The 12,105-nt window shown below is 50.8% G+C and overlaps 1 protein-coding gene across 4 annotated transcripts in view; it reads left to right on the top strand.

Annotated features, from left to right (window-relative positions):
• MSI1 (musashi RNA binding protein 1) overlaps positions 1 to 12,105 on the top strand; it is a 62,980-nt gene that overhangs the window by 29,247 nt on the left and 21,628 nt on the right. For all 4 annotated transcript variants that reach the window (XM_087880160.1, XM_034438456.3, XM_034438455.3 and 1 more), the window contains one exon: positions 11,133 to 11,181. In XM_087880160.1, the coding sequence (XP_087736286.1) occupies positions 11,133 to 11,181 (49 nt within the window). The remainder of the gene's footprint in view (positions 1 to 11,132; positions 11,182 to 12,105) is intronic.

Here is a 12,105-nt window from a genome sequence, read left to right as displayed (position 1 = left end):
TGTGCTAATTTTTTGTTTGTAGCTTTGAAAATCACAACGTAGATTGCAGTACCCATATTTAGCAGCTGTCTTATCTGCATACTTCCAAATTATAATAGTCCTGCTGAATTAATGTATAAAAACGTTGAGTGAAAAAAAAAAAAGCAGCTTGCGTATATTTCTGCTTTCCCTCCAGAAGATTCCAGGTTTGTTGCTGCCAGAAAGTTTCAGGAATCTTAAGAACCTGTTCAGCCTTTTTCCACCAATTGTTTCTAGTCCTGAGTGATGCACAAGGTGTTAGGAAGCCACAAATCCAACCTCAAGATGGCTCTTTAGATATCTGCCTCCTCCAGCCTTGAGGCTTGCGCCTCCCCCCCCCCACCCACTCCCCACATTCCAGCTACTCTACCAGCCTGGCCCAAAAGCCCTTCCTAAAGGCGAACTCAGCTACTCTTCCTCAGTTCATAAGAGTTGGAGATGAGAAACCGGGACTGAGTGAATCCTGATGGGTGGTTTAGCTGCAGAGCTTCAGAGGTAACAGGTCTCTTTGCTGTCACCTGGATTTTTTCAGTCTTCAGTCATTTCCTCCTCTTATAGAATGTACCAACGGAGCTGATCTCGCGTTGCCCCCCCACGGGGAGCCTGTCTGTCGGCTGTTGGGATATTTTGATTTAATTTCCTCAGAGTTGCATTCTTCAACCTTGGCAGCTTAAAGGTGTGTGGACTTAGCTCCTGGAATTCGTGACCGTCTGGGGAATTCTGGGAGTTGAAGTCCACATATCTTCAAGCTCCAAGAGTTGAGAAACGTTGCCCTAGGGCAGGGGTCTCCAACCTTGGCAACTCTAAGACTTGTGGACTTCAACTCCCAGAGTTCCCCAGACAGTCACGAATTCCAGCTTTGCACATCCCCTCGATCGGAGCAATGGATCTCAGAAACCAGCATCTAGAAATAACTGCTTCTGCTCCCTCTGCAAAACCAAACTACACGAAACAAGCAAAAGGTGCTTTTTCCAAAAGGCAGCTGGACTTTCTTGGCTTTTTCCCTTTGGAAACATTTCGCTTCTCATGCAAGAAGTTTTTTCAGTTGAACCGAAGAAGCTTCCTGAATGAGAAGTGAAACATATTTTTTTAAAAAAGGCCAGTTGCCTTTTGGAAAAATCACTTTGGGACAACCATGACCTGGATGACTGAGAATCACCATAGACGAAATAAGCAGAAGTTTCAGCCATTTTAGATATTAACCTGATTATATGATGCTTTATTTATTTATGAGCCACGGTGGCCCAGTGGTTAGAGTGCAGTACTGCAGGCTACTCCTGCTAACTGCTGGCTGCCTGCAATTTGGCCGTTCGAATCTCACCAGGCTCAAAGTTGACTCAGCCTTCCATCCTTTTGGTAAAATGAGGAGCCAGATTGTTGGGGGCAAGAGGCTGACTCTGTAAATTGCTTAGAGAGGGCTGTAAAGCACTGTGAAGTGGTATATAAGGCTATTGTTATTGCTGTTTCTTGGATTTACCTCCCACCCTTTCTCTGGGAGGTCAAGAGTACCTAGGACAGTGATGGTGAACCTATGGCATGTGTGCCGGAAGTGGCATGCAGAGCCATCTCTCCGGGCACACCAGCCGTCATCCATTGCTCTTCTGGGTTCTGGCGTGCACATGTGTGCCAGCCAGCTGGTCTTCGTGTGCACAGAAGCTCCGGAAACCGGAAGAACAGCTCCCTGGTGTGCATGCATGTGCTGGTCAGCTGGTCTTCGCTTGTGTATGTGTGCCAGAAACTGGAAGTCCAGGTGACCGGTGCACATGTGCACGCTGGAAACCGGAAGGTCAGCTTCCTAATGCGCATGCGCACAGGGGAACTACTCTTCTGGTTCCCGGCGCCCCCCCCCCATGCGCATGTTGGCGAACCTTTTCGGCACCGAGTGCCGGAACGGGAGCTGTTTCGACACTCGGTGCTGAAAATGTTCACCAACACTGAGCTAGTTCCTTCCTTCCTTTGGTTGTGGCAACCACAGGCCCTGCAGTTCTCCTGAGTCACAGAGTCTCCTCACAGCAAAGGCGTGTTTCAGGAAGAGCCCCGTTGAGGTGGGACTGACCCCTCTGGGGTGGGAGAGGCTAAAACGTCAGCAGACGTCCTTAAGGAGTGAAGCTAAAAAAAGCTGCATTTCTTTTTAACAAAAGTACAGGTAGCCCTCAACTTACAACTGCTGGTTTAGTGACTGTTCAGAGTTACAACAGCACTGAAAAAAAAGTGGCTTGTGACTCATCCTTGCACTTAAAACCCTTGCAGTATCCCAGGATCACATGATCACCATTTGTGACTTTCCCAGCTGGCTTCCAACAAGCAGTCAGTGGGGGGGGGGACTGGATTTGCTTAACGACCACATGATTCACTTAACAGCTGCATGCTTAGCAACAGCTACTCTGATCCCAATTGTGGTGGACAGGCGAGGTCTACCTGTAGTACAGCGAACCTGCGCCTTGGAGCCGGTGCTTTCCATCTCCCGTGCTCCGAGTCCTCTGAACGTGCTCCGCTTCGCCCTCCCATTGGAAGCACTGGGGCCGGCTGGCTAATCCAACCAGGCATTCATGTGCGCTGCTTGGTCAACTGAGGAGGGGATCCTGCTGTCGCTGGCCCAATTCGGATCCTGGAGTCCAGCGGCAAAACCTGGAGCCGGCTGAGCGCAGGATGGCCTACGAGGAGGTGGCCCCTTTGCCTGGCTTTGGCAGCTGGTCCAGCGAGGAGAGCCTGGTCTGCGCTGACGGTCAGACCTATAAAGGGCCTTTGTTGCTGGCCTCCCTCATCCTAGAAGAAAGGTCCCTCGATGTGTGTCGTCCCCCCCGAAAGGCTCATTAAGCTCGGAGAGGGACTCTGGCCGATTGAGCGGACTTTCTGTTCCTTTCTGCTGGCAGCAGGACATCCCCTCCCGTACCTTCCGCTTTGGGGATTTTTGAAAAAGCTGCAATTGTAAAATCTCCTTTGAGGCGAACTCGACTCTGACTGACAGCATGAAACATATCCGTGGAGTTTTCTTGGCAACCTTGACAAAGCACTTTGCAGTTGCCAGAATCTTCTGCGATTCTTTTTTTCCTTTTCAACTTTGCCATGTAACTTCGGTTCTCAAATTTCCTGGTGGTCTCCTTTCAAAGTCGGCAGATCCAGCTTTTCGAGATCAGCCAAGGTCTGCCATCTAGAAGGAAAAAAAACCCACCAAACCAGAGAGTCTGGGCAAGGCTGGGCTGGAGCTCTTGCCTGGCTGCTGGCGTTCTGTATACAGGGATCTACTTTGCACAGATATTATGGGCAATCCAGTCTGCAGCCTGTGCAAGCACAGAAACTTTACTTCACCCGTTGTTAGTGAGCGCTGAGTCTTGGGTGATGGGAGGTGGAGTTTTGAATTTGCATACCTGTCGGTGGCTGATGGGATTACGGTTCAGAAGAGCTGGAAAGGAAATCATCTAGTCCAGGGGTCTCCAACCTTGGCAACTTTAAGACTTGTGGACTTCAACTCCCAGAATTCCTCAGCCAGCAAAGCTTTGCTGGCTGAGGAATTCTGGGAGTTGAAGTCCACAAGTTTTAAAGTTGCCAAGGTGGAGACCCCTGATCTAGTCCACCCCTGCTCAGTTTAAGAACACAAGTGGCTTCCACCCCTGTTTGAAAGCCTCCAGCAAAGAGAGCCCACTGGACCCCACTGGGCTGACCACTCTTCCCATCAGGAAACGCCCCTCTCAAAATGAAGCGGTCCTCCTCAGGGTCACTCTGTCACTCAGGAGAAGATGCTGACTCTGTAACCCGCTTAGAGAGGGCTGTAAAGCACTGTAAAGCGGTGTATAAGTCTAAGGGCTATTGCTATTGCTAAGATCCTTCTTCACCATTTCCCCCTTTTTCTTGCAAGCAGCTGCTGCTTCCTTGGCTAAGTCTTCTTGTTTTTAGGTGAGACGTCCACTCCGGTCTACTCCGAACTTCTGGTTGGCTCATGCTTTAAAGATGCCCACTTGTTTCCCCAGCCTGCCTTCCTGTCCTGTTAGGGCTCCTTCCAAGCTTGGGGCATCAGGTGAAGTGAAGGCTGATGGAAATCAACCTGCAATTAACTATAAAGGCAAGAGATTCCCTGCAGGTCCCTGGCGGATGGTGGTGCGTGTCCCTTGAACGGCTGATCCATAGGGAGAGGAGGGGCAGCTCCTAGAAACCCCTATCTGGCACAGCCAGCAGATCTGAACTGCAAAACTACAGACGGCCACCAGAAGGCGTCTTCTGTGTATCTTTGTAGCCCTGAGCCCCCCAGATGTGGCCCAGGTCTCTTGACCCCCAACCCAGACAACAGGCAGGCTATCTCCGCGAGCTGCCAGGGAGGCAGCCTCGTTCCCTTTGCGCGTTTTAAAAATAAAACCCCATCTGATGCTTCTTTCTGAGTCCACCTCCAGAGAGGATGTCTGAAGGCAGAACGGAAATGCGCCAAGGGGAGCTGCTATTTATACCTCCTGTCTATAAACTCTGGATCTGCCCATCCCACACGCTCAAGGGCATCTCCTGCTCAGCGCCGTTTCCAGCAGGACGCCAAGAGATGGATTATTTGGGAAAGAGGAGACGCTGGAGGGCCCCTCCCGCTCCCCCTCCTCCTCCCTGGGACGGTTACGTCATCTAATAACCGGGCGGGCTGGGCGGTTCAAGCCTCCCCAGAGGGGCTCCTTCTCTGGACAGGCTGGCTGCTATCTGAGGAGATCAGCTCCTTCCTGGCTGGGCATCACTGACTCGTGCCACACGTGTGCTGAAGGTGGCCCTTTGCGAGGACTCGGCCTCCTCGGAGGAAGCCATCCAGAGACGATGTGAGCTCAGCCAGGTAGAGGATGGAGGGTCTCTTGGTTCTCATTGCCATGACCCACCAGTAATCTACCACCCCTTACATGGCAGGGGGAAATAAAAAACAGCAGAGAGACAGGCTGCTCTCTGGATTTCTAGAAGAGCCACTGGAGATGAGAGCAGAATAAGTGGATTATCTTCAGGGGCAAAACGGTTCTTACAGATATCTCATTAGAGAATAACAGGAAAGGACCTTGGAGGTCTCCAACCCTCTGCTCAGGCAGGAGACGCTATGCCTGTGATGGCAAACCTATGGCACTCGTGCCAGAGGTGGCACGCAAAGCCCTCTCTGTGGGCACGCGTGCCGTCACCAGCTGCTCTTCCGGGTTCCATCACACGCACACGTGCTGGACAGCTGCTCCCTTCTGGGTTCCTGTGCTTGAGCCTGCTCGCGCACACATGCACGCACTCCAGTTTTGGCACTTGGTGCCGAAAAGGTTAGCTGTCACTGCCCTATGCCATTTCAGACAAATGGTTTTCCTCTTCTTGAAAACTTCCAGTGTTGGAGCATCCACAACTTCTGGAGGCAAAGTCTTCCATGGATTAATTGTTGTAACAGGAAGTTTCTCCTTAGTTCTAGGCTGGTTCTCTCCATTGCTCCCTGTCCTGCCTTCAGGTTCTTGCAGAACTGGAATGTTGCTTCATTGGTTTATGGCAGTCTGATGCCCACTGGTTTCTTTCTAAATTTCCCTTTGGTGGAACAGGCAGCCCCTCTTAGCTTTACCACAATCAGTGAAATGGCCGAACAGGCTGTGGTCGCCCACGGGGCTGGTTGGTGGCCCAAAAGTGGAAGTCGGTTTTTGAATTCCAAGAGATTACTTTGCGTACAGGTTGGTCTCCCCTTGAGTTGTGAACCTAGGTGAGGTTTCTATTCCTGCAAAGGGTCTGTTTTGGGGTTGGGGAACATTTGTGTGGAAGCCCCTCTATATGGAATGGGGCTCAACCCCTGTAAACAATCGGTAGCCTTGTAGTTTAAGATTAAATAACAGAAATGTAAAATTTGTATCCGGTTGTGGTACGACTTTTGTAAAGTAGGATTAAATATTATAGGAATATATAGGGTCAGATCGAGGCTATATAGGGTCAGGTAGATAGTTAGATAGGATCAGATAGAGGGACGTGGTGGCTAAGACGCTGAGCTTGTCGATCCGGCAGTTCAGCTGTTCGAATCCCGAGTGCTGCGTGATGGGGTGAGCTCCTGTTACTTGTCCCAGCTTCTGCCAGCCTAGCAGTTCGAAAGCGTAAAAAAATGCAAGTAGAAAAATAGGGACCACCTTTGGTGGGAAGGGAACAGCGTTCCGTGCGCCTTTGGTGTTGAGTCATGCCGGCCACAGGACCACGGAGACGTCTCCGGACAGCGCTGGCTCTTCGGCTTTGAAACGGAGATGAGCAGCGCCCCCTAGAGTCGGGAACGACTAGCACGTATGTGCAAGGGGAACCTTTACCTTTACCTATAGGGTCAGGTCAGGGAGTTTGCCTCATGGGTCAAAAAAGTCAAGATACATCCAGGAGAATGCAATTATTATAAAAAGAGGCAGAGATTCAATTGCATTCTCCAAAGTTGTCTTAACATTTCTGACCATACTTTGCAGACATCCCTGGGTCTGGCAATGTATGGATGTTGTCTCCATTTATGAGTGACAGCTATCAGTAAGTCTGTAAGACCTGACTGGTGTTTTTCTTCAATTTCTGCTTCCTGCTGTAGCAGAAACAAAGGCTGTTAGACCAGTTGCATACTGATCCCCATTTCAAAATTTGGAAATTTGGTGAGCCGGTCTGAGGCAGTTGAGCCACCCTTACTGTTCCGACTGGACCACTGCCCCCCGACCTCCGGCTGGTTCTGAAAGGGCCACTAAATGCCCACCCCTTGCAAAGCATGTGACCTTCAGGGCCAGATTGGGTCCTCCAAGCAGTCTTCTCAAAGGGGGGGGGGGGGACTAATGCAGGGTACTTGGAGAGGGCAGGTACAAAGGCCCAGGTTGCATCGGGAAAACTGACCCAGAAAGTCCCGACTGCCGCAGCAGGTCCACCTAGGCCCTCTGGCGAGGGAAAAGGCGCCTCTGTCATGGCTCCCCCAGCCTTTGTGCCCCGTCAGCACCGATTTGCGAATAAGGCATCGGAGCTGGCGCTAATCGGATCCAGCAGCTGGGATTGGAGGGCAGGGTTGCCACAGCAACCGGCCCTGGGAGAAGCCATCCCCAACAGACTCTTTTGTCTAGGCCTCTCTCGGGCGTTGGCACGGCCGGCCAGCGCCGCCCCTGGAGAAGAAAGGCTCCGGAGGACGATGAAGGGAGGACGATGAGCTGGGCGCTGAGAGGGGCCGGGCCAGCGGGGCGCCTGGCGAGCAGCTGCCACAATAGCCCCCACCAGGGGCTGCCACTCATGCTTAGTGCTCGGACGCCTGAGCTCGGCAGCCGGGACGCTAATCCTTCCTCCCGGCCCTGAGTTTCCATGGACACGGGAGCCGGCTAGGACAGGCAGGCTCTTTGGAAGAGGAAGAGGCCTCGGCTGTCCTCAGGGCAGGCCTGGAGACTCCGTTGGCTGGGCTACCATCCGCCACGTCCCAGTCCTCGCCTCTTCCCTGCTGCCTTTCCCGAAATGCCCTTCGCCTGGTCTCGGCGGCGCAGTCCTTGTGGCTGGTGCGTGGCCCTCTTTTCTCTGTCACCCCACACTGGCCAGAGTTTTGCTGGAATCTTCTCTTTTCTGCTTTGGATTTTGGAGCAATAGCATTCATTTCACCCCATTCTTTACTTCAAGGCCTTCTGGCCTGCCTTTGGCTCTTGGGCAGCAATGTGTTTCAGGAGGCACTACAGCAAAGAAGGGGCAGCCAGTTTGGGGAACAGATGGGTTAAGGATAGAAAATGGGAAACCTTAAGTTCTATTTTTGCCAGGAAATGGCAAACCATTTCCAAAAGCGTTGTACAGAAATCCTCACTTGTTAAGATTAACAGAGTTGGAAGGGACCTTGGAGGTCATCTAGTCCAACCCCCCGCCCAAGCAGGAGACCCTACACCATTTCTGACAAATGGCAGTCCAATTTCTTCTTGAAAACCTCCAGTGGTGAAGCTCCCACAACTTCCGAAGGCAACTTCTGTTCCATGGGTTGATTGCTCTCACTGTCAGAAAATTCCTCCTTATTTCCAGGTTGAATCTCTCCTTATTCAGTTTCCATCCATTGTTCATTCTCTGGCCTTTGTCCGGCCTTCGGGTGCTTTGGAAAACAGCTTGGCCCCCTCCTCTCTGTGGTAGCCCCTCAAATATTGTAAGACTGCTATCAGGTCTCCCCTGGTCCTTCTCTTCACTAGACTAGCCAGGCCCAGTTAAAAAAAGGGGCTCATAGAGTTGGTTGTGGGCCTGAATTTCAAACTCTGGGCCCTCACAGCCTCCTGAGACCAGAGACTTGCTGAGTTGCTCATGGGAAAGCTGAGTTCATCCTAAGGGTACCCTTATATGAAAGGTTGCCAGTCCAGCATTCCTGGGTCTGCAACAAAGCAGTTTGGTGCCCGAGGAGCGCCAGTCCCTGCCACACACAAGGCCTGGCATTAGATGCCCTGAGCTATTAAAAATTTCCCTCCTGCCAGCAGAGATTTTTGCCCCCCCCCTCAAGGTGCCTGCTGTTAAACTGGATAATCTTCTTTGCTGCTTGCCTGTCGTTCGGTGCCCAGTGCCCAAGAGCCTCAGAAGCTTCTAAGCCTGGTTTTGCTTGGCCTGGCTGTTGACTCCAGGCCTGATCCAAACAGAAGGTCCATTGTCTGCCTTCCACCTCCCTTCACCCCAGCCGGCCGGCCTGCGTCATTCAGGAGAGCCGTTCGGATGTTCTGTGTTGAGAGTCAGGCAGGGGCAGATTAAAGAATCCAGACTCCTGACTTGTCTGCTGCCACCCAAGACCCAGGTTTTTAACTTCCTGAGATGCCTTTCGTGGAAGGCTGGGTGGCCAAGCAGCTGTGGGGTTGCCCCAGTGGACCCTTGCAGGACCCTGGCCATAATTGCCAGCCTTTTAATGGTCGTCACAGTAGCTCCCTGGCTCCAGACTTTAAATTCTCCCTTCCACTCAAATCCTGCTTATCTCAGTCAATTGAAAATCTAGCAGCTCATTTATACCATGTAGTCAGTTTGGTTACTGGTGGTTCTTGTTTGTTCTCTCCCCTCCCAGCATATTGTTCAAACTCAACCCATTTAGTTAGTTTCAGTGTATTGTGCCAAACTAAAACTGGGTTAATTCACTACCCACGTTAAGTGGATTGTGTATTTACAGAAATAGGAATATGACCTACTTAAGTCCAAGATTAAGGGGTGGGATGGGGTGACAAAAAAGAAAAAGGAGTTTTCTCACTCGGTACAGCACCTACCTCATTTCCCAATTGGTACTCTCAAGTTGCATTAACCATGGTAGTTGGGAATTCTGAAATTAGGCCCAAATATTTGGTTGGTTTGTTGCAGTTCCGTCCTCCATGGCTGCACCTATCTTAGCTTACCTGGTTTCCAAAGAGCTAAGGAGAAATAGACCTGGTTAGTGTTTGGATGGGAGACCACCAGGAAATCCCAGGGCTGTAGCATCAAATCAAAAAAATGTTCTGGAAGAAAACAGCCAATTCACCTCGTTGCCAAGAAAACTATACAGATAAGTCAGAATTCAGCTCGACACCTCTTATCTTTGTGGTCTCCTCAAGTGGGCAAGATTGATGGTCACTCAGCAGCCCTGCGAGGTGGTTGAGCTAAACCCAAAGTCATGAGCTCTGTCACGAATAGTGGAATTGAATAAGGCTTGGGAATTGATCGATTGCGTGCCCCCATGGAGCAAGGTGGCCAGGCAGCTTCCTGCCTTCAGTTCATTGCTAAAAAGGCTCAATGGGGCTGCATCGTTTTGAAATAAGGTCAACAGCTCAGATCCAGGGCGGTGGGAAGGCACTCCCACCACCAGCCCTTTAGGACGGTCTTTCTTCCAGTTGCAAGTTCTGCCATGGGTGGGTACCAGCCTGGGCTACTACCTGAGGAGCTGCCCCTTTGGCTGTAGCTGGGTGGTCGCCTGAGGAGAGCCAGGAGTCTCCTGTCCTGGAAGGAAGCTGCCATGGCCATCTCCAGACGACTCCCAGCCATTTCGCACCTTTGGTTGTGCACATGGCTTGTACGGTTAATTTATGGGTCGGTGTATGGTGCAAATTCAGAAAACCGGGTTAATTGAGTAAATTATGGCTCAGTTACCAGCATTAACTGCTTTACGCCATCACAGGTAATGAAATTTGGCATGAAGAATAGCTGAGTTGGGCTGTGTAAAGTATGAACATCGATACAGCTTGCCTGATTTTTCTTTTAGCTTCTGACTGGCAGCCCCTCGTCAGGTTATCCCAGTTCATCTGTCCTGGGAATTAGGAGCAGCCCCCCTCAGCCTGCATCCTTCTGTTGTAACCTCCCACAGCCTTGACTGTTGTCCGTGTTGGATGAGCATGATGGGAGCTGCAGTCCCAAACACCGAGATGGGCTTCAGTGAGGGAAGGCTGAATCAGTCAACATTTGTATCCTGGGGAATCTCCTGCCACTTGTTCTCTGCGTTGATGGGCTTTAGGCCCCTTTGAGCCAAGTGAAACTTCCCAGGAGCCGATGCTGCACATAGCCGGCATTTTATTACATTTGGAATCCCCGATTCCCAAGGCTGTGTGATCTCACACCAGAGAATTTGTTCTGCCTTCAACCTGCTAGCAATCTTGCAATCATCGGGTATAATTTACCCCCAGCTGCTTCCTGCCTGACAAAGGCAGGCCATCTTTTATCACCTTCCCTGCTGTGGCTGGATTTTTCACACATGCACAGAATAGTGAGTAGAATCTCCTTTCCTTAAAAGGTTTAGCACCATCTTAGGCTTGGAAGATGAAACGGTTGGTAGCTCTGAGGCTTTCCTTGTCAAGGGACGGACTGAAATCCAGGGCTTCCTGCCAGCTCTGGATTTAGGCGATCCGGATGACCGGTGAGGTTCCTGGATCTCTGCAGATGGGGCTGAGGAGCTCGCTACTCTTGGTTTTCTAGGAACATCTCCAGATGTTCAAGACCTTGTTGGCATTGCAGGGAAAACTCTTCCTGTCTCCTCTTCCTCCGCTTGTGCTTAAAACTGTAATAGGTAATTAAATAGCTTTATCACTGTCTACTTTCTACTAATGTCCCAAATATGTTATCTAATAGATTATCTTAGCCTAACATTGAAGTTATTCCTAGCAATTATTTTGGTTTTTATTTCACCCTTTTGCCCCCAGCAGCCACTCATTTGACCTCACCCATCCGGATTATTTTGTTTCTTGCAGGTGGATGATGCCATGCTGATGTTTGACAAGACAACTAATCGGCACCGAGGTGAGAGAGACTCAGAGCTTGGATCTAGGGGGCTGCCCGGCTGTGCGGCCCCTTCCAGGACCTCCCATCCCCAATCAAGAGCTTTCACCCACTGTGGGGGCCCTCAGGTGATGCAAGCAAGCAAAGGGGGCCCCCTTCTTTTCTTGCCCACCTGCCTGAGATCAGCGGGGCTCCCACGTTCCCTGTTAACCCTCCGAGCCGAGGAAGAGTAACAGGAAAGCACGGGGGGCTGCCTCACCTGAGGTCTTTTCCTGATTTCCCTTTAGGGGTGTTTAGTTACAAAGAGGGGGCCTCTCAGAGGTCCTCTAGTCTGACCACCTGCAGGATCTGTTGAAGTGGTTTTGGGCAGCTCTTTTGAAGACCTCCAGGGAAGAGAAGACTTGCAGCCTCTTGACAGCTTTGGAAAATCCTTCAAATCTTTAGGTCTTCTTCTCAGTAGCTTCAACCTATTGGTTCTGGTCCTGCCATCAGGGACAGCAGAGAAGAACTCAAGTTAGCGAAGTCCGACAATCATTCAGATAGTTAAGATCGCTGCGTCTTTTTTTTTCTCCCCGCAGACTATTCATACCCAGATGCTTTAACGGTTCCTCAGAGGTTTTCTCCACCATCTTGGCAGGCCTCCTCTGTCCTTGCTCCTGTTTGTCACAGTCCTATTTAGTCCCAGAACCAAATCAGACCCTGGTCTGATCAGGACAGAATGGACGGAGCCATTATTTCCCTAGATCTGGCCTCTCTACCTCCGTCAGTGCATCTCAAGATAGCATATTTGCCCATTCAGCAGCCGCATTAGGCTGCTGAATCACCTGGGATTACGAGAATGCCCAGATCCTTTGTCCCAAGCACGACTGCCAAGCCAAATGTTCTCCATCCTGTCCTTGTGGCTTATGTTTTTGTGACCCAGATGTACATTTCTTCCTGTTGAAT

Source organism: Pantherophis guttatus, chromosome 17 (genome assembly GCF_059756535.1).
Source record: "Pantherophis guttatus breed Tessera chromosome 17, ASM5975653v1, whole genome shotgun sequence".
Classification (NCBI taxonomy): Eukaryota; Metazoa; Chordata; class Lepidosauria; order Squamata; family Colubridae; genus Pantherophis; species Pantherophis guttatus.
Note: the sequence above shows the minus strand (reverse complement) of the source record. Positions and strands in the feature narration are given on the sequence as shown.